The sequence below is a fragment of the Bos taurus genome, chromosome 21 (assembly GCF_002263795.3).
Source record: "Bos taurus isolate L1 Dominette 01449 registration number 42190680 breed Hereford chromosome 21, ARS-UCD2.0, whole genome shotgun sequence".
Classification (NCBI taxonomy): domain Eukaryota; kingdom Metazoa; phylum Chordata; class Mammalia; order Artiodactyla; family Bovidae; genus Bos; species Bos taurus.
The window spans coordinates 44,881,141-44,902,383 of record NC_037348.1 but is presented as its reverse complement, the minus strand read 5'-3'; the positions used below and the strand labels follow the sequence as shown (position 1 = coordinate 44,902,383).

At 40.3% G+C, this 21,243-nt stretch overlaps 1 protein-coding gene and 1 non-coding gene across 2 annotated transcripts; one reads left to right on the top strand and one right to left on the bottom strand.

Moving 5' to 3' along the window:
- Positions 1-681: 681 nt before the first annotated feature.
- SPTSSA (serine palmitoyltransferase small subunit A) lies at positions 682-19,872 on the top strand. The gene is given in 2 exon segments (NM_001195042.1): positions 682-808; positions 18,723-19,872. Coding segments are annotated over 2 exon segments (207 nt in total). The 5' UTR covers positions 682-705; the 3' UTR covers positions 18,827-19,872.
- On the bottom strand, positions 12,672-12,744 carry TRNAC-ACA (transfer RNA cysteine (anticodon ACA)). The gene has a single exon. It is a non-coding gene; the product is annotated as a tRNA-Cys (tRNA).
- Positions 19,873-21,243: the final 1,371 nt, after the last annotated feature.

Below are 21,243 nucleotides of genomic sequence, written 5' to 3'. Positions count from 1 at the left end.
GAGAAGGAAATGGCAACCCACTCCAGTGTTCTTGCCTGGAGAATCCCAGGGACGGGGGAGCCTGGTGGGCTGCCATCTATGGGGTCGCACAGAGTCGGACACGACTGAAGTGACTTTAGCAGTAGCAGCAGCAGCAGCACCGATCACAGCTTTAATTGCATTGGTGTGATGAATGCCTGTCTCCCTCTCTAGATCGTAAACTGCACGAGTTAAGCACCCTAATAAGTTTCTATTCAACTTGTAATGCCCGAGCCCATTAGGACGCCTAAGGAGTCACTGCTATACCACAGATAGTTTTGCAACCGGCGTTTCTGGGCCCTAGTAGGGGCGCCCGCCCCCGCGCTCAAGCCGGCGGGCAGTACGGTCCCGCCCACCAACGGCCTCAGGGCGAGGCCCGGCGGGGCGCTCTCGCGGGGACAGTTCCCGGGCTCGCGTGGGCGCGGCGCCGGGAGTGGGAAGCGCGGAGGGCCGGGAGCCGCGCGAGGTTGGGCCTGGCCAATGAGCGCGGCCGGGCGGGGCTCGCTGGCGGCGGCCCGGGAGCGCGCGGGGCTGGGCGTGCCCACGGGTGACGCTCCGGGCCTGGCCGGCCAATGGGCGCGGGGTGGCGGGCGGGCGGGCCTGACGGCCGGGGGGCTCTAGGACGCTAGCGGGAGGCCGGCCGGACAGACTGACGTTTGGCTGCAACGCGGGAGGCGCGTGGCGGGGATGGCGCTGGCGCGGGCCTGGAAGCAGATGTCCTGGTTCTACTACCAGTACCTGCTGGTCACGGCGCTCTACATGCTGGAGCCCTGGGAGCGGACTGTGTTCAGTATCCTGCCCGGGCCGCGGTGCCGGTGGGGGCGCGGAGGGCCGGGGCGGCATCCTTTCGGGCTCCGGGCCTGGCAGGCGGAAGGGCGGAGGGCCGGCCCCGCGGGAGCTGCGCGCAGACTAGCCTCTGCGCGACGGACACGCGGGCCGAGGTGTGGGGGCTGCGCGGGTGGCGTTCCTGCGGTTGGGAGCGGGCCGAGGGGGCGAGAACTCTTGAGATCAGCGGTCGCGGGTGAGTCTCCAGACCCGAGATAGAGGCGTCTTTATTACTGGAGGAGATCCCCTAGGGAGACGTCTACCGGGTGTGCCCTCGCCTGCTCTTCGGTCGCGCCAGCCGTCGGTTCGGTCTGCTGTTCCTGTGGGAGGCGGGGACCGGGTAGTGAAACAGACCGCTCCCGGCTTGGGCGCTTTTGACCTTTAACTGTCCCTGATTTAGCTGGCTTCGATCCTAATGAGAATGCTAACTAGTTTATCAGCCTTCAAGTGAAATTGTGAATTTGTGTTATGGCATCCCAATTCAGTTTTTGAAAGCAGCTCTGTTAATTGTACCTTTTTTGATCTTCAAGATGGTTAGTTTTAAAAGTGTGTTTTACTCATTAATTTTCTGTTTGCACAGTCCGGAACAGGAGAGCCCGAAAAGGAATTTATGGTTATTTGCAGATAGTGTTTGAAACTGTGTTTTCGTAGATAGCTAATAACTACTTGTTAATGACTACTGGGCGTTTACTACCAGCCAAACAACTGGGCTAAACACTTTTCCTGTATCTTAACTCATCTTAACTTTAATAACCACAATGAATAACTCATGATTGTGAAGAAAGGGTTCCTGAATCTGTATGGACGTTCCTTGATATAATTCTTGCAGAATAAATATTAATAATGATAGAACTTTTTAAAAAAGAACTTGAGGACCAATATGAGACAAATACTTTACAAAGCATGCATGCCCCATGGAGGGCCGCTCCTCTTCAATGAGCTTTAGTTGAAGTAGCTTCAGAACAACTTTGCGAATACATTGTTGCATTGTGGTAGAGTGAGATAATTTCATTCCAAGCCTTAAAAGTGTTTATTTGTATTGAACTAGCATAAGATTGTACTCAAAGCTGTCTTCTGTTTCAGCACTTTTGAGGCATCTTAGCTGCTCTATAAGGACATTTAGTTTTATTACTGTTGGCATTTCTTTTCAAACCTGGAATTTAAGAACCAGAATGCATATTTTGGATGTAAAATCTGAATGTAAAGCATGCTCTAGTTTCCTGAATCATTTACTTGTAGCTGTAGTTTAGTTAGGATTTTTTTTTTTTTTTTTTGCAGTTTAATTTCACTCTAAGTTCTGTAGGTTGGAGTGCATGAGGTCATCCTTGTAAAGTGTATAGTAAAATAGAGACCATCTCTTGACTTAGTTAAAATGACTAAAAAGTGAGTTTAAACAGTGTTGTGGTAAATTTAAATTCTTTAAGAAATCAGAAGTTGAATGTAATGCCCCACTATCAGAGTCTACACTCTTGATTTTACTCTTGAAGGCTTTTTTGGCCTATAGATAAATGCTACAGTGTCAGTGGTGTTAAGGCTTTTTTGTACTATGTTGCAATAGTAACAATGTCCTGTAAATAGCTCCATGATGGCTTTGGGGGCTTGATGTGGAGAAATAAATTATGAAATTGTCTGTAGTACCTCTGTGGAAATTTGCCTTTGAAGCATTTGACTTCTCATTGGTTTATGTAACCACATGATTTCAACTAAAACACAAAAAATAATAAGATCTGCAAAAACCAGAAGGAGATCTGCTGGGAACTTTTTATTTCCGCCTCTTGAGGGGAAGCTTTAACATGTTTCAGAAATCCCCTTTCCTTCCTGGAAGTCATCAGTGGCAAAGGAAAAGACCAGGTTTTGTAACCAAGACGGGTTTTGTAACCAGTGAGACACTCCCTGTAGTGTGGCTCACCCAATAACATTTTAACCATGCTGTTGAGGGGAGATGGAAAATTAACAGATACTTTGTTAACATAATTTAGAAGCATACATAAAATTTATTTTAGCCTTGTTTTTTAATTAAAGAAAAACTAAATAAACTTGTATTTTGTTATCACTTATTTTTGCCACCTTTCTATGGCTTCTTATGTTTCCATGGCATTTTATACTTTAGTTTATTTTAAACAAAATGTGGGCAGTTTTTTGGTGTATGTTTGAAATTAGATTTCCCCCCCGAGAGACCATGATTTTTTCAAAGAAAGAGTTCTTTTTGTTGTTGTTCAGGAACATGTTACTGCACACAAATAATGCTTGACAAATATTTGCTTATATGTTGCAGAAGTGCTGATTTTAAGCCACTTTTAGAGTAGCTTTGGAACTGGATTGTTTCTGATGAACAACATTCAGTTATATTCAAACTTAAAGAAGTAGAAAAAGCTGTCAGTTGAAAGAATTTCTTTTATTTTGGAGATGTTTACAAAATTTGCATTGTTGTCCCCTCATTTGTAAAATATGTACATTTGTTAAATTCTTTGTTCCACAAGTATTATATACTTTCTAATGGCAGATACTATGTGCCACCTGGGAAGCCCATTCTAGAGAGTAGAGATTTACCTACAAATAAAATATAAAAGTATTCTAATGCCACTAGATAAATAAATAAAAATATAGATTATTAGGTTCTTATAGATGTTATGGAGGTAAAAAAAACAGCAGAGATGAGGATAGGAACTAAGGAAGAAGTCTTGTTCTTTGATTTTAGCTAGAGTGGTCAGGAAGGAGACATTTAGAAAGATTTAAGCAGGGAGAAAATCCCAGGGGATTGAGCTTTCCAGGTAGCAGGAATGGTAACCATGCCCTGAAGCACCAGCATGTCTGGTGTGTTTCAAGGATAGCTGTGCGATTGGGGTGGAGAAAGTAGGGTGAGTGGCAGGAGAGGTCGGATCCAATTCGGTAGGGCCTCCTAGGCATGGAGTGTGAGTTCTGGACGTGAAGGGAAGTGCTCATACCTTTTGAGTAGAGTCACGCAGATCCAGTAACAGTTTTCTCACTGACATTTTTTCTCCCTGACATTTAAATATTGGATAAAGTCGGAAATAGGAATATACATTTTTTCCTTTCCTCTTGAGACTTAAAGCTCTTTTCATTCTGAGTGGAAACCATGCACACACATACACACACCCTAGGAATGGGATTTTTGAAACTTATTTTAATTAAAATTTTTTTCAATGTACTGAGTTCTTCTGAGTTTCCAAGAATATGAACTTCAGTTTTTCCTTCGGGGAAATTAAATCCAAGTTCAGGCAAAACTAGAATTTACACATATTCTCAGATTCCCCCTTCCCCCTCACCCCATTCAGCTGACAGAGCTGGGCATTGAGTGCTTTGGGACCCAGGGCAGGAAGAGCGATTAGAGAAATTGCAGAGGGAGGTATCTGAGGGTTTGGCTGCATTTTCCCCACATGGGAAGAAGGTGTGGACTGGGGTGTAGAGATGTGTTAGGATGGTGAGTGAGTATGCCAGGCTGACTGGCTGGAACACAGATTCTTTAAGGCAGAATAGGTGGAAAGTACAATTGAAAAAGCAGGTTGAGGCTGTTTATTAATTGGATGCTTCTGTGTGTATACTTTGTGCCAGATGCTGGCTCTAGGTGCTTTTTCTGATGTGTCAGTGAGCAAACAAGACAGAGATCCTTGTCTTTGGGAACTTTTATAATAAGTGAACTATGTGGGAATTCTGTGGTCCAGTGGTTAGGACTCTGCACTTGTGACATATATAGTGTGTTAGGTGGTAAGCATATGGAAAACAAAAATAGGTAAAGGGGATAAGAAATGTGTGGATAGGATGGAGTTACTATTTTTAAACAAGGTCTCAGGAGAGGCTTCATTGTGAAAGCGTACTTGAGAGTGGAAACATGAAGGAGTTGAGGGAGTTAGCAGGGTAGACATCTGACAGAAGACAGTAGCTGGCAGAAGGAATAGCAGTTGCAAAGTCCCTGAGTCCATAGCTGCCTGGCGTGGATGAAGGCCATCACTGAGGCAGGTATGGTTGGAGCAGAGTGAGCGCTGGGGAGAGTAGAAGTCGGTGAGATCAGACTCATTGGAAGTCCTGGAGGTCTTTGTAAGGACTTTCGTTTTTAATTTTGGTAAAAAGGGGTGCTCTTGGAAGATCTGGTAGAAGAGTACTCCAATCTGACTTTAAGAAAAATTATTTATTTGGCTGCTCCAGGTCTTAGTTGCAGCATGCAGGATCTTCAATCTTTGATCTTCACTGCAGCATACGTTGTAAAAAAAATTTTTATACAACTTTAAAGGTTGCTTTCCATTGACAGTTATTACAATATATTGGCTATGTTCCCCACATGGTACAGTACAGCCTTGAGCCTGTCTTACACCCAATAGTTTGTACCTCTCACTCCCCCACCACTGTTTCCCCTCCTCCCTCCCCAGCATTTTGTTATTTATTGATTGATTTGATTGCACCGTGTCTGTGTTGTTTAGTTAGCATGTGGAATCTAGTTTCCTGACCAGGGAGCTAGCCTGGACCCTCTGACTGGAAGCATAGAATTTTAGCCACTGGACCACCAGGGAAGCCCCAGCATTACATTTTCTAAGCTGTATGTTCTTTTCAGTGGTGGCTCAGATGGTGAAGAATCTGCCTGTAACGCAGGTGACCTAGGTTCGATCCCTGGGTTGGAAAGATCCCTTGGTGAAGGGAATGGCTACTAACTTCAGTATTCTTCCCTGGAGATTTCCATGGACAGAGGAGCCTGGCAGGAACTATGGGGTTGCAAAGAGTCAGATACGACTGAACTACTCCCGCTTTCGCATGTTCTTTTCAGTAGCGACTAGAGTATTCTTAGAGTTTTGCTGTATCCTCAAATGTCTAAAGCTGGTGCTGTATCCTCAAATGTCTAAAGCTGGACCTGAGAAAGATTTTTCTTTACATCTGAATATACTTGAATAAGTAGTGTGTTTGAGAGTTTAGAAAGTACACCTTCTTGAATTATAAATGAAAAATAGTTTATACATCCTCATGGGTCAAAACTCAAAAGGTGCAGAAATGTAGATGGTGAAAGTCTTCCTTCCACCCCTGCCCCAGCCACCTCGAGGCAACCATTGTCATCAGCTGCCTGTGCGTCTTCATTCTTTGAACACCTGGAAAGTAATAGGTGTTGTTTTGGTGCGTGTAGTTTGGTGAAATCAAAGCTTTTATAAGCCAATAGAGAATTGTTTGAAGAATATATTTTGCTATGCCCTTTTGGAGGTACTAATAATGATTGATATGGTTCCCTACAATGAAGTGTCTCTGTTTTTTGTATATTTTCTATATAAAGTATATTTTGTAAATAAACACAGCACACAAAACAAAATTGACAAAGAAAACCCCTATGTATAGGCCAGTGGGTACCATTGTCTGTCTCTTTGGGAGAGCTTTCTCTGAGCTAGTCAGTAAATTATTAAAACCCTAATTCACCAAGTGTCTTCTACTAGAACTTGTTTTTTCTTAATGAGCTCCTTTTTTGAAGAAAATGTTTGTAAATATAGAACCATCTGACAATTTAAATAGGTTTCCAGTAAAAATCAACCTGTGATTAGGCAAAATTCTTAATATCAGAAAGTTACTTTTAGAAAAAAATTATTAGTAAACAAGCTTAATGCCTTTTAGAAAGATTTTATTAAGGTACTTTCAAGTCAAATAGGATTTCCAAATAACCTCGAAATAACCTGAACATTCTGTACTACCTTCCAACTTAGGTAGGGAAAGAATTTCTTCTCAACAATCTTCAGTCTTTCTTTTGTATTTTATGCCATTTCCTTTTTGCCTTTTGGAGGAATGAAGGCAGTTTTCCATTGTCAGGGAGGGGACTCAATGAGGAAAGCTGAGGTAGGAAAAACTGTAACTGATAAATTAATACTTCCAATTCTCCAGCCCAGTGGTATTCAGACATTTTGTTTGTGTATCCCCTAAAAGAACACAAAGCACATACTACGTATCCTCTCACTCATTTAAGTTGACATTGGAAATCTTTCATAGTAAATTTAGACAATAACAGGAGGGGTTTTTTTGCTATTAAAAAAATACTGTGTATTTTTGCTAGAAGCTTTAAACTATGATTTTTTTCCATATACAATTCGTAGAAAATGTTCGTCACATGATCTGATTTAGCAAAGCTGGTCCTCACTCTGAAGCCAGGTAGGTGAACTCAGTCTTAAATTTCTGTCAGAAAAGCCTTAACATCTGACTTCCCTGGTGGTCCAGTGGTTAGGACTCCACACGCCCCATACAGGGGCATGGGTTCAGTCCCTAGTCTGGGAACTAAGATCCTGCATGCCCTATGGTGCAGCAAAAAAAACAAAAACAAAACTCAGTGTCATTTTCTTGTCCAAATGATTTTTATGTAAACACCTTTACTCCTGTCTCACCTTGTTATTGTTGCTGTTTTATTTGTTTTATATTTAAAAATTTTTGTTGTTGCTTTTTAATTTATCTGATAACTAGTGGTTCGTTCTCATCTACGCTAACTCTAGGTTTGTGCAAGTGCTGACAGGTACATAGGTAACTGATATATAGAGCTTATTTGGTGAAGTTTTAGCTTCATTATGTTTTCTGGGCAGCCACACCACCACACATGAATACAGTATGGGACATTCCTTATCCCTTTGGCCAAGCTTTATTAAAACCAGTGTCACTGCTCACATCTGGATTTCCTATTTTCTTCATGTCAGATTTCTGGATCTCTTTCATGCCTGAGGGTCATGCTTCTTGAAGCCGACTCCATGGGTGTACTTGTGAATGTTGGCAGTGGATTCTCTGGCCACTGCCTCATTGATGGCAGAATGGCCCTTCTCTGTATCCTGTTTGCAGGAGGCATTTTGTGGGGTCCAGATTGGAAAGGTGTCTCATTTCCAAATTCATGTTATTACACAGATGGATGAGGCTTGGAGCTGTGCCAGAAATTTGTAACTTGAATGAAATAAAGTACAGAGTAAGTTAGTTACCATTCCTTTGCTTGCTGTCCCGGATGTTATTTTATAGTCTGGGGAAATGTGTGATTGTAAGATTCTGGAAGTAAAGTGGGAGAAGTGAAATTGTAAGTGGGGAGGGAGTGATGAGAAGGAGAACTAGCAGATCACAGTTCTCAGATCAGCTGGAGGAGAGAAAACAGTGGAAGCTGATTTATAAACTGATTCCCCTAACTGATCCAAGCCCTTTGAAAAGTTGCTCCAGGGCTCCAGTGGGCTTTAGTTTGAAAATCGCTGCTCTCGCCTGTTTCATACTGCCTGGATATTTGGCTGGCTACATGAGAATGTTAGACTATCCCTTATCTGTACTCCTTAGGATAGTATTTTCCCTTAGTGGGGGGAAAAAAAAAACTCTTCTTTTGAGAAAGGTGGAATATAAAAGCAAAACAACAGTAACAAAAAGACAAAAACAAAAGACCAGAACTGTGCTACACAAAGAGTAAGTCTCCTATACTAGGATGTCAGGAAAATCATGGGGAGCTGATGGTTGAGGGGACAAAGCACATGTAATCTACAGTGTTTCGGTGTGTGATACAAGTGATTTTTCAGTAGAGGTGAATGTGGATCCTCTCTCTACTGCTTCATATTCTCAAGGACTTTGTGACCTCTCCCCAACCCCAGCTCAGAGTTTGAGTGTTGTTAACATTGGTGATGCTTAGGGGTAAGGATAAGATAAATTCTTTAGATTAAAAAAAAAAAAAGCCCAATGCTTAAAGCTACATGTTCCAGAAGATCTACTTAATGGAGGATGTATACTTTTCATGAATTGCAGTGCTTAAAAAAATAGCAGTTATGGAATGAGGAGTATTTATGATCAAAAGTTATGAAAAGAACTATTACTAATACAGGAATTTTGGCATCACATGATGTTGTTTACTTGCAAAGTTGTATCTGACTCTTTTCGACCCTGTGGACTGTAGTCCACCAGGCTCCTCTGTCTATGGGATTTCCCAGGGAAGAATACTAGAGTGGGTTGCCATGCCCTCCTCCAGGGGATCTTCCCAACCCAGGGACCTAATCCGTATCTCCTGCATTGGCACACGGATACTTTACTGCTGAGCCACCGGTGAACCCCATTATGTGTTGTATGTGTTCCTGAAAAAATTCTCAAATAAGATAGTTTATGGGAAAATACCACTGGCGCAGACTCCTCAAAACTGATGCAACTTCTAATGAGAACAATGGTTAGCATTTGGGGGGATAACTTGGATAGCCAGGGCAAGCAGACTGGAGGCTGCCCCAAGGGACATTAAAAATTGATGGACAGAGTTGACTGGAAATGCTGGGGTGTGACAGAGATGGTGTGGGCTGCCTTGGAGGAGGCGGTGCAGGCCTGTCATTAGCGGAGAGTTTTTCCAGCTGGGAGGTGTGCCTTTTTGGAAAGGGAGAACCGGTGCAGACACTAATTTTTAATTTTCTTAAAATAGAGCTATAAGGACTTGCAGCCACTGAGCTGAGGGATGTTTCTTGTTGAAGATTAGTATTCTTTTCTCACTAATCTGGCTCCCCTAATTTATGAAAAAATCCCATATGAAACAAATCCTAGTTATGTATGAGCTGATTGACGTTTCAGAAATGTGTTATAGCAGATTATATTTTAGAGCAAACAGGTAATTCACCCCCCCCCCCCCACCCCTTGACTCCGGGACTTCAGATCTTCATTAGATTAACAGAAGCTCTAATTAAAAAGGGATATAGCCATACGTAGCTTCAGTGTCTCTGGGCTCAGATCTGCAAACCATTTCTAGGATTTCAGTTCAGAGTTGAACAGTGTCATTGCTGGTTTTAGCAGCAGACTTTTTTGCTTGTTTAGTTTTTAAAGAGTTCATCATTGAGTTGTTCTAAAATCAGTTTCCATACTTACGTATGACAGACACTACAGAAAGCTCAGAGAATGGGTTTTGCCTGCTAACGTTAACCTCTGATGCTGATGTCATGTTCTTCGTTGTTGTTTAGTCGATAAGTTGTGTCTGACTCTGCTGCAATTCCATGGTCTGTAGCCCGCCTGGCTCCTCTGTCCATGGATTTTTCCAGGCAAGGATACTGGACTGGGGTGGGTTGCCATTTCCTTCTCCAGGGGATCTTCCCAATCAATGCTTTGAACCCATGTCTCCTGCATTGGCAGGCGGATTCTTTACCAGTGAGCTACCAGGGAAGCCCATGACGTCCTTTACTATGGCCCAAGAATATCAAATTGGCTGACATATACTGGACTGTATCTTCTACTTGCTTTCATATATGACAACCAGAGTATCAAAAGTAACATATTTGGGGGAAAAAAACTTTTTTTTTTTTTTTTAAACATTTGGTGGTGTTCTGAGGCTGCAGGATTTTAGTTCCCTGACCAGGAAGTGAAAACCTGCCCTCAGCAGTGAAAGCATGGAGTCCTAACCACTGGACTGCCAGGCAATTCCCAAAATAAGCTTTCTTAGCATTTCTTTTCAAGGTCAGGGAACAAAAACTGCAGTAAGAAAATGGCAACCCACTCCAGTATTCTTGTCTGGAAAATCCTGTGGACAGAGGAGCCTGCTGGGCTACAGTCCATGGGATTGCAGAGAGTCGGACAAGACTGAGCACATTTCTTTTTGCGGTCAAGGGACAAAACCTGCAGTAATAAGGGAGATTCCTTTCCATAGCATTGTTTAACAGCAGACACCTGCTTTCCCTTAGAACTTTGATTGCTTTTCACCAAACAGCCTGTGGTTATACTTTATCAGATGCTTTGTTTTCTTTCAGATGGTTCCTTAAAATAAATTAGATTTATCAAAACTTTTGAATATATCTAAGGATAAAAGTTGGAGAATGGCACTTTTCCACTGCAATGGCACCCGACTCCAGTACTCTTGCCTGGAAAATCCCATGGACGGAGCAGCCTGGAAGGCTGCAGTCCATGGGGTCACTGAGGGTCGGACACGACTTCACTTTCACTTTCACTTGTCACTTTCATGCATTGGAGAAGGAAATGGCAACCCACTCCAGTGTTCTTGCCTGGAGAATCCCAGGGACAGGGGAGCCTGGTGGGCTGCCGTCTCGGGGGTCGCACAGAGTCGGACACGACTGAAGCAACTTAGCAGCAGCAGCAGCAGCAGCAAGGATAAAAGTAGCATTCAGAGAGTTCATTTTACAAAAGGAATTTGATTAATAGAAGATTGGGTTGACTAGTAGAAGGTTGAAAAACGACATTTTAGCTCTGTTTTTTGATGTGACCAGGGCCATCAGAGACTAAAAACATTGAAACTATTCAGTGAAGAGGAATAAATCATACCCACTCGAACAAAAACCTTTACTCTTTTCCCAGTGAGGAACTAATTTTGGTTTCTCCAGAGTCTTGCAAACAGGTTGCTAAGGTAGGTGGTGATAGTGTGAGATTACTGGTTAGGGCAGGAATGTTAGTTTCTGCAAGCTTATGATGTACTGTATTTTAAAGCATTTCCTGTTTTGTTTTGTTTTTAGGTTGCTGGGAAAAGGCCTAGGGTGGCCAATTCCTTGTATGAGCAAAACGTCTTTATTTATTTTTCCTATCTAGCTGGGAACTTACCAGCTCGTGATTAATTGAGGATTCCTGTTAAAGAAAACAGAAAACAATACACAGATATATGGCTTCACATCCATTTGCTGTTTAATCCATTGAACCCATAAAATATTTAAGTTATGTCCAGGTTTATAAATAACCTCTAATTTTTCACTCAGCCCTTGAACATTTATTGGCAGTTCCTGCACAGTCTTGGCACATTATGTGCTCAGTTCTTTTTTTGTTTGTTTGTTTTTAATTTTTATTGGAGTACGGTGACTTTTGTTGTATCTGCTGTGTAGCAGAGTGAATCAGCTATATGCTTACTTATATCCTCTCTTTTCTTGATTTCCTTTCCATTTAGGTCACCGCAGAGCATTGAGTAGAGTTCCTCTTGGCTCTACTGTAGGTTCTCATTAGATATCTATTTTATACATCATCTGCTCAGTTCTTGATGATTGACGAAGTCCCGGCGTTGTCTAACAATGCACTACAGCTAGAAGCAAAGAGCAGCCGAGGCACTCCCTCTGAAGCACTCCAAAATCAGTGGTAGAGGCAGTTACATACACACAAAACAGAAAAGACTTTTTTTAGTTCTTGAGATTTTTGGTTTGTTAGTCTAGATTTCACTAGCTTAGTTCTGTATTGCTTGAATCATGGAGCCTGCTTTAAAGCATGAACCTGGTTAGTCTTGTACAGCTAACTGATGCTTGTGGAAACAGCAGTAAGGGCTTGGTAAGTGGAGAGTTGGTTGTGGTCTAGTCGCTCGGTCCTGTCCAAGTCTCTTTCAACCCCTTGGACTGTGGCCCACCAGGCTCCTCTGTCCATGGGATTTTCCAGGCAAGGATACTGGAATGGGTTGCCATTTCCTCCTCCAGGGAATCTTCCCAACCCAGGAATTGAACCCAAGTCTCCTGCTTTAGAAGGCAGATTCTTTGCCACTGAGCCACCTGGGAAGCCCAAATGGAAAGATTACTCTATCACCTTTGTATATTATGTAACATTAAATATAGATTATGTCACCTTCTAATATAAGTGTATTATGTAGCACTGATATTTACATTTTCTGTGTGTGTATCTGTGTGTGTGTGTGTGTCAGCATCTCAGAGGATTACATTAGGTGATTGAGAAATGGTGCCTAAATGCCTTCTCTAAGCAAGTGGAATCTGAACATGTTGATGCAGGAAGGGATTTCATTTTACGGAGAAGAAACAGGTTCAGAGAGTTGTGATGCCCTAGTCGTGTCTGACTCTTTGCGACCCCATGGACTGTAGCATCCGTCCATGGCTCCTCCATCCATGGGATTTTCAAGGCAAGAGTACTGGAGTGGGTTGCCATTTCCTTCTCCAGGGAATCTTCCAACCCAGGTATCGAACCTGGGTCTCCTGCATTGTAGGCAGACGCTCTTACCATCTGAGCCACCAGGGAAGTCCATACTATAAATTAACAACAAGTTAATAGCAGAGTGACCTTGGGCAATTTCCAAACAGAGGTCTGAGTCATAGTGTTACGTGCCCAAGCCTTAAAACAGTAATTTCAATAAAGATTATGTTACCTTTTGTTGAAGAATAGATTTATATCAACCCTGAAAGGTAAGTTATCTATATCCTCATATTATAGATAAAGAGACTAGTAATCAGATAATTTTTGGCACAATCAGGGATTGACAAAATGTCAGCTCAGACCTAGGTCTCTTCTAGTGCTGTGGTGATTCCAGTATCCATTTCTTGAACTTTACATTGTATCAAGGACACTTTAAAATTTGAGAGGCGTGTTAAAAGAATGCAGTGGATTGAGAAATCCACTCAAGGACTCAGATAACAAATAATAGCTGTTGTATTCTAGATAGTATACTTTTAGCTTTGTTTGGGAGAACATTTCTAAGGAGGTGAAGGTCACAGGTTCCCCAACCTTGCAAATGTCACAATAAAACCAAGGCCTAAGAATGTCAGTAGACTGCCATCATAAATGGAGCCAAGCATTCTCAGGGAATATCCAACTCAGTATTTAGAGCTATTTCAACTACACGGCTGAAATTGCTTAAATTGCATTTGTAGAAAGCTATTATAAAAGGCATTTCTTCTTTTTTTGCATGTTTTGCAAGGTGATTATTAAGGCCAGTAGAAATTCCTCATGGTCCCATTGTTTTATTTGTTCACTTATTATGAGTTTCATTGTATAGTTAAGTCAGTTGTGAGTTTTAAATAGTCCCTTATTTAGTGGAGTGTGGACTTCCCTGGTGGCTCAGACAGTAAAGCGTCTGTCTACGATGCAGGAGATCTGGGTTCCATCCCTGGGTTGGGAAGATCCCTTGGAGAAGGAAATGGCAATCCACTCCAGTACTATTGCCTGGAAAATCCCATGGACAGAGGAGCCTGGTAGGCTATAGTCTATGGGGTCACAAAGAGTCGGACACAACTGAGTGACTTAACGTTCAAATTAGGAATTTAGGTTTAATAGATACTACTATATATAAACTAGTTAAGCAGAGATCTACTGTATAGCACAGGGAGCTATATTCAGTACCTTATAATAACCTACAATGGAAAAGAATCTACAAAAGAATCTATCTGTATATCTGAATCACTTAGCTGTATACCTGAAATGTTGTAAGTCAACTGTACTTCAATTAGAAAAATATTCTTTTCTGGTTGAGCTTTAGGATAATTTTTGGAAATAATTTTGAAATTTAATTGTATAGCAAACTTACTTTTAGAGAGTTATTATTACGATTCTGAAGATATTTAGGAGAACTGGGGTCAGAATATAGAAACTTTCGAGGGAAACAGAATAAAAGTTTAATAAGTGGTTCTGGGTAAAAATTTAGGGTTATTATTATTATTTCGAGCAGCTAATAAATTGGCATTTGCATCTTGGTTCAAGTGACTTTTGGTGATTTTGTTTATTTTGGTCAGAATTGAGAGTTATTTATTCTAAGAGCTAAGACTTTCTATTTATTTCCTAAGAACAAATTAGATCCAATGATGCCTAACCCAAACTTTGTCAAGGAAGAAGATCCTTCAAATAAAATAGCTTTTAGTCTAGTATGATATACAGTTACATTTTCCTTTGCAATTTTTACTTATTAAAAAAATTATTGACTATTCTACCATGCAAAACACCCCTTAAAGGATAATATAATGAAAGTGTGCTACCAACTAGTTGAAGGAAAACATTACTAATACATATGAAGCCCCTTTACACCCCTTCTTGCGGGTCTCTCTTCTTCCTCTTCCCATTTCACCCCATTAAGTATCCAGTAGCTGAATTTTGCTTATATAATTGCCATTTATTCTTTTTTTTAATTTGTTTTTTAATTGAAGGATAATTGCTTTACAGAATTTTGTTGTTTTCTGCCAAACATCAGCATGAATCAGCCACAGGTATAGATATGTCCTCTTATTCCATATGTATTCATTACAACAGAATGCTATAGAATGTCATGAGCTCTAGTGTCTAATATCTTAATCAGGCCAAAAAAAAAATCTTTTCAAGTTTCAGTAAGTTCTTGTTTTATTTAGAAAAACATCCTGATTTTATATGCAAAGAAAATTTTAAAGATTTGAGAATTTAGTGTTCACAAAATTGACCTTAAGTCTCAGATTCCTATCTTATGTGGAATAGTCTCTGTTAAGCTAAATTTATGCATGTTCCATAACTGATACATTTTCCATAATAAATTGAAGGATTACAGTGCCATAAAGAGTAGGTAATATAATCATTCAAATGGCTGTTTTTAGTAATTACTTCTTACTTGAATTTGAGCCAATGACCTGAATTTTATTACTATGTCATTTCATTTGTTTGGTGTAGACACTCATAAATCTTACATAAAAGGTATAAAAAAACCAAAAAACATTTTGAAAATATCAATTAGAAAAAGATTTTGTGTTTCTTCGCTGTAGTCACTGTAGAGTTTGTCAGTCACAGTACATATGTGGAATATGTAGAAAGCACTACAGTGAATCCAGGGTCAAATAATGTTTCTTGAGCAATTCCTTTATTCATCACACATTTTTTAAGCATGTGTTATGTTAGATATTGGAGATACAAAAATGATTAGACATTGTTCCTGTGTTCAAGGAGTTGACAATCTGGATGAGATAAATCTACAGATATAAGCACTGTGACATTTAATAAAGAGTTTGACAAACATCAGGGAGTAATTACTTCTGTCAGGACATTGGGGTAAGAATGGAAAAAGCGAGTGTTAGGGAAAGCCTCATCTAAGAAGGGATGAGTCGCTGAGAGAATGATTAGGTTTTATTTGGAGGAATAGGACTTCTCGTTCATAGGAAGGTGTTATGGTAATGGTGAAGAACACATTTTGGAGGTTTGAGTGATTTGGTTTGGAATTGGCTCCATTGCTTACTCTGATTTTGGGCTGTTACTTAAACTCACTGAAGGGCTTAACACAGTTCCAGGTGCACACTAGATATTCACAGAATGAAAGCTGCTACTGCTATTATCTTTGTTGTTCAGTTGTTAAGTCGTGTACAACTCTTTGCGATCCCCATGGATTGCAGCATGCCAGACTTCCCTGTCCTTCACTATGTCCTGGAGTTTGCTCAGATTTGTATCCATTGAGTTGATGATGCCATCCAACCATCTCATCCTCTGTTACCCCCTTCTCTTCCTGCCTTCAATCTTTCCTAGCATCAAGGTCTTTTCCAACGAGTCAGCTCTTTGTATCATGTGGTCAAAGTATTGGAGCTTCAGCAAGAGCCTTTCCAATGAATATTCAGGATTGATTTCTTTTAGGATTGGTGAGGTCTTAAACTTTGAACTGGTTGATCAGATTTGGGGGTGGGCATTGTTACAAAGAGAAGATCTTAATTGGTTCAGATCAGTCAGGGCTTGTCCCTGGAGATGGGATTGCATAAGGCCCACTCAAGGAACATGACAGCTGTACTAGCAGGAGAAGTGGAGTGGATATTTGGGAGAAAAGCACATTAACCATCTTACATATCAGTGGCAGACAGGGGAAAAGAACCAGTGAAACAGGAAAATGATGTGAGAGAAGGAAGGAGAACCCCCAGAGAAGTACCTCAACCCAGAGTAGAAGGGGTTTTGAAGAGGAAAGACGAAAATGGTGTCAATTCAAATAGCCATTGGGTTTGGTAGGGGGTCATCAGTGACCTGAGAGTGTCTATAGCCTGGAGGGATAGAAGGCATATGGTTGTGTGGATGATAAACAGTAATGTGGAAACAGCACACACATACACTTTTTTAAAAAAAGAAATTAAGTGGTAAATACAGGCTGGTTGTTTAAGAAAGAACTGAATTAAGGGGGGCTAAAAAGTAAGTTAAAAAAATTGTCATGGGTGGACATTACCTACACCTGACATCTGCGTCTCCACCAAGGTGGCCAGTTCCACCTCCTCCGGGGCAACCTCCTTCCTGCAAACCCCCTTCTTCCTCTTGTGAAGTTCTTCACAGGGACAGCAGCACTAACCCAGGCACCCCCAGTGGGGTCACTGGTGTCATTCCAGATGTGACACTGGCCTCCACCACCATCTTTAGTGACTCGTTTCCAAAGGCCTGTCCATTTTCTTCATGAATCCCGCTTTAGGATATTCCTGTGTCCGGGTTGTCTGGGTCAACCATTCTGGGTATGGTGAGGCACACTGAAGGACTAAGAATGTCCACTGTGGCCCTCTCTCTGTCTTCCTCCTAACTCTATCACCACACTGCTCCTCCCACCCCACCAGAAAAATGTAAATCCCCAAATAATGGTTGTTAATCATCAAGAACTTGCCTTCCCCATCCCAGGACCCACAGTTTGACCAACCTTCACTTAAAAGCTAAGACTGAATGTAGGCTGACCCCTCCCATGAAGACTGTGAGATCCCACTATAAAATCATGTTTGTTTGTTTTTTTTCAGGCTGCGCTGTGTGGCATGTGGGATCTTAGTTTCCCAACCAGGGATCGAACCTTTGCCCCCTGCATTGGGAGCGTGGAGTCTTAACCACTGAACCATCAAGGAAAGTCCCCAAATCATTGTGATTTTAGTTGCATTTCAAAAAGCAATCACTGTGGGAGACTTTTCACCCATGTTTGCTGAATGAACTTAGGGTTTGAGTCAGGTTTGAGCTCCGACTCTAAAGAAAGCTTCCTGTGTGGCCTTGGACAAGTCCCCTCAGTGTTTTCTCAGTCTCTGAAGAGTGGTAGTCAATAAACATTTCACAGGAAAGCTGAAAGCTGTAAAGGTCAAGTGAGATAATACATAAAAGATTTGTCAACTAAACTGTTATACAAATATTAGTTGGTAGTAAGCACATTGTTTATTTAAACCCTATTTTCTCACAGAGGAATGTAAGGTATGCTAGAACTACCAGTTTGTAGAGCTGAATGTATGGAAGACAAGAGGTAGGGGGAGGGGAGGTTGAGGATATGAATGAAGGAGTGACTGAAACACAGTCCTAGTTCAGAAGCAGTTACTCCCTTAGAAATCCTTAGGTTTTACATAATTTTTGTTAACAGTGTTTCACGTGGCCCAAAGGGAGGACTCTGTTGATTTGTGTCTATACAGTTTAAATTCCTTTTGGAATGCAGAGAAAGGACCACAGTGCAGAATGTTTGTGGTTTAGGTTATCAAGATGACTTTTGTTTGACATTGCAAAGTTTAGTGAGAATAATATGTGTTTAATATAGCTGGTGTTATCAATTTATGTCACTTTATATACTTATCAGTTATATATGTTATCAGTTTATATACTTATGATTGATCTTATCTTTGGCCCTAAAATCAATATCTTACCACATTCTAGTCTAAATAATTCTAAAGTTTTTGGATCAGACATTCTTATTATTCACGTCGGAAGACCTTTTGCAGTCATTAAATACTGTACAATTTTATTCCTATACATTTCTATTTCTTAGGTTAACAGTCACTTTCTCTGCTTCATTTTAAGCAGCCTGATGTTTTGAAATAAAACAGGGAGAATAATAGTATGCCCCATGCAAGGTGATGGTGAAGATAAAATGAGCTTAAAAAATTTAGAATGGGGACTTCTCTGGTGGTCCCATGGCTAAGACTCATCACTCCCAATGCAGGGGCCCCAGGTTCAATCCCTGGTCAGGGAACTAGATTCCACATGCTGCCACTAAGACTTCTCATGCTGCACCTGCGTTTACATGTCACAAACACATGATCCCACATTCTGCAACTAAAACCCGAGGCAGCCAAATAAATAAATAAAATTGTTAAAAACAATAGTTTTTAACAATAGTTCAGGTGAGCAGCTATAATTATAGTTATTTGTTCTCTATAAATACTTGATAGGGATGAGAAAGAATTAAGTGAATGGATACTTCCACACAAAACAGTTGCTGCAAAAATTGGGGAATTTAGTTTTAGATAAACTGAGAAAAATCAAATGAAGTTTCCTTAACTGTGACTCAGATTCCATGCTGGTTTCCATCGTGGGGATGGCACTGTACACGGGATATGTCTTCATGCCTCAGCACATCATGGCGATACTGCACTACTTCGAAATTGTACAGTGACCAACATGTGGCCAAGTCAAGAAGCTCCTTAGGGAAGACCCATCGCCTGAATTTGGAAAGAGACTTCATCAGATGTCATAAGAAACTCTCCTAGATGTCAACATAACCAACCCTATGAATATAAAGACTAAAATTCATGAGTAGAACAGGAAAGCGATCCTGACTCATGTGTTGTGTTCTTTATTTTTAATTTTAAAAGAGGCTCTTGTATAGTAGTTTTTGTCTATTTTAACATTGTAGTCATTTGTACTTTGATATCAGTATTTTCTTAACCTTTGTGACTGTTTCAATATTACCCAGTGAAAGCTTTTCTTAATGTAACTTTGAGTACATTTTAATTGCCTTCTATTTCTAAAACCTAAAGTCATTAGTTGGGCTTTACTGTTCTTGCTATTGTTTGGCATACATATCTGCCTGGAAATATTTATACTCTTAACCAAAGTTTTGTAAGAAAAAAATTCAAGATTTGGGGCAAGGGGGCTGGGGAGGGAGGATATTTTATTGAGAACTATTTACAAAAGACTTATCTGTAAGTTTGAACTCAGGAGTACAGTTTTAGTTATCTGGACTCTTATCAGCTTTTGCTTTAAAACTATAAAGTGTTTCTTAATGAAAAAGGAAGATCTCGCTAAAGTTAAAATAAGGAAACTTTCACCTTTTAAATATTTAATTCATGTGTGAACTCATTTCCGGAAAACTTTGATGATGGTTCTTGTGACAAATGGTGGTTTAGTAGCACTATTATGTAAGGCTTATATACCATAGAGTTTTTAACAGAAGGTAATGAGCTTCTTCTGAGGGCCATTAGTAGCACTGTACTTCCTTAAATTTAGATTCATGATTGTAATGGGTGCTGCAAATGCATTTGCACATTGCAATATGATGAGATGAATTGTTAAAACGTATAACAAAAAGAAATGTACACTTGGTTAAAATCTGCTCACTCTTTGTATTGTTTTTTTTTTTTAAAAAGATTTTTATTCCGTAAATGTAAAATGACTACCTAATTTTTTGATGTAAACTCATTAAATTCGAAGAGAGAAAAATCAGCTGATGTAGCAGTATTTTTTTTTCCCTTGATGGTTAAATATTGATCTAATATTTATATTTCTGAACTGATTACTGTGGGCCAATAAGCAGTAAGTATATTTTAACATGTCTCTCAACATAAAAGTATTGCTAGTTTAAAAAACTAGACATTTTTTTAAAGCATGCCTCCCAGAATGTTTTGCTATTTTTTTTTTTTTTAGAAAAATATTTTTGGCATCAGATTGTACAGATTAGACTTTTGAAGTGTTTTCTAGCCCAGAGGTACTAAGTAATATTTGAAAGCCTGGTATTTTTAAAGAATCAATTGGTATCATCTCCATTAGATAGGGAGAGTGAGGGTAATGTATAATTTGATTTTGAAGTGGTTAAAAGTAGATTATCTCAAGTGAAATAATGAATATGAGGATGTAAGTCTGAATTTATTCAATTACTGCTCAAATTTGGCTTTCCCCATTGACATCCTCTCTCCCCTCTTAATCATTGACAAATAGCTTCTAATATCGGGATCTTTGCTGAGTTGAAAACAAGACAAGTCAAGAATCATTAGTTGACAGGGATATCCAGATAATCTGTCTTCACCCTCTATTCAGAAATCTTTAATTCATCCTCACTCTGCTGAAATCCATTAAATTGCTGTTGTATAGCCAATGGTTGTTATGAAACACTGACCTGAGAGACAGATGAAAGATAAGTTTAGCCTTACAGAGAATTAAAAAAGAATTTTTTTTTTTTAATCTTACAGAGAATTTTGAGAAGAGTCAGAAAGAGAAATAGAAGCAGGTCCACTGAGAGGTGATCAGGGAAGCATATTCTCACCCACTGATGCAAGGGTCTGGTCCATTTGTTAGTAAATAACAAATGGGGAGATCATTTCTCTTTATCTGTTTGCAGAAGGTATTTATTAGATAATTCTATATAGGTTGCTTATGTTTTTGTGTCTTCTGAACAGAGATACTGACTGTCTTTTTTTCTGGAATATTTTTCAAGGATGTTTGTATGATAGAGAAGATAAAGAAGAGATAATACCTCCGTCTAGAACAAAGGGCAGGTGTGCTTAGAGCTTTGGAAGGTGAAGGTAAAGACTGTCTCCTTATGAAGCAATGGACATCATAAACAATCTGAGTTCCCTGTGCTCAGGATTCCTCTCCTGTAATGTGACCCTCTGCATGTACAGGTGTCACCTCGTCCTCTTTGCTTTGTCCTGTGGGGACTGGAGCTTGGGAACCAAACAAGAAAGTGATACTTGGGCTATTTCTATGTGTGAAACTAAGTCTTTTGTTTTGTTTTGTTCAGCCTTCTGCCAGCACCCACAAAGCTATGCCAAACTAACTTGTTAGCTTGCAGACTCTTCACAGTTCTTGACACTG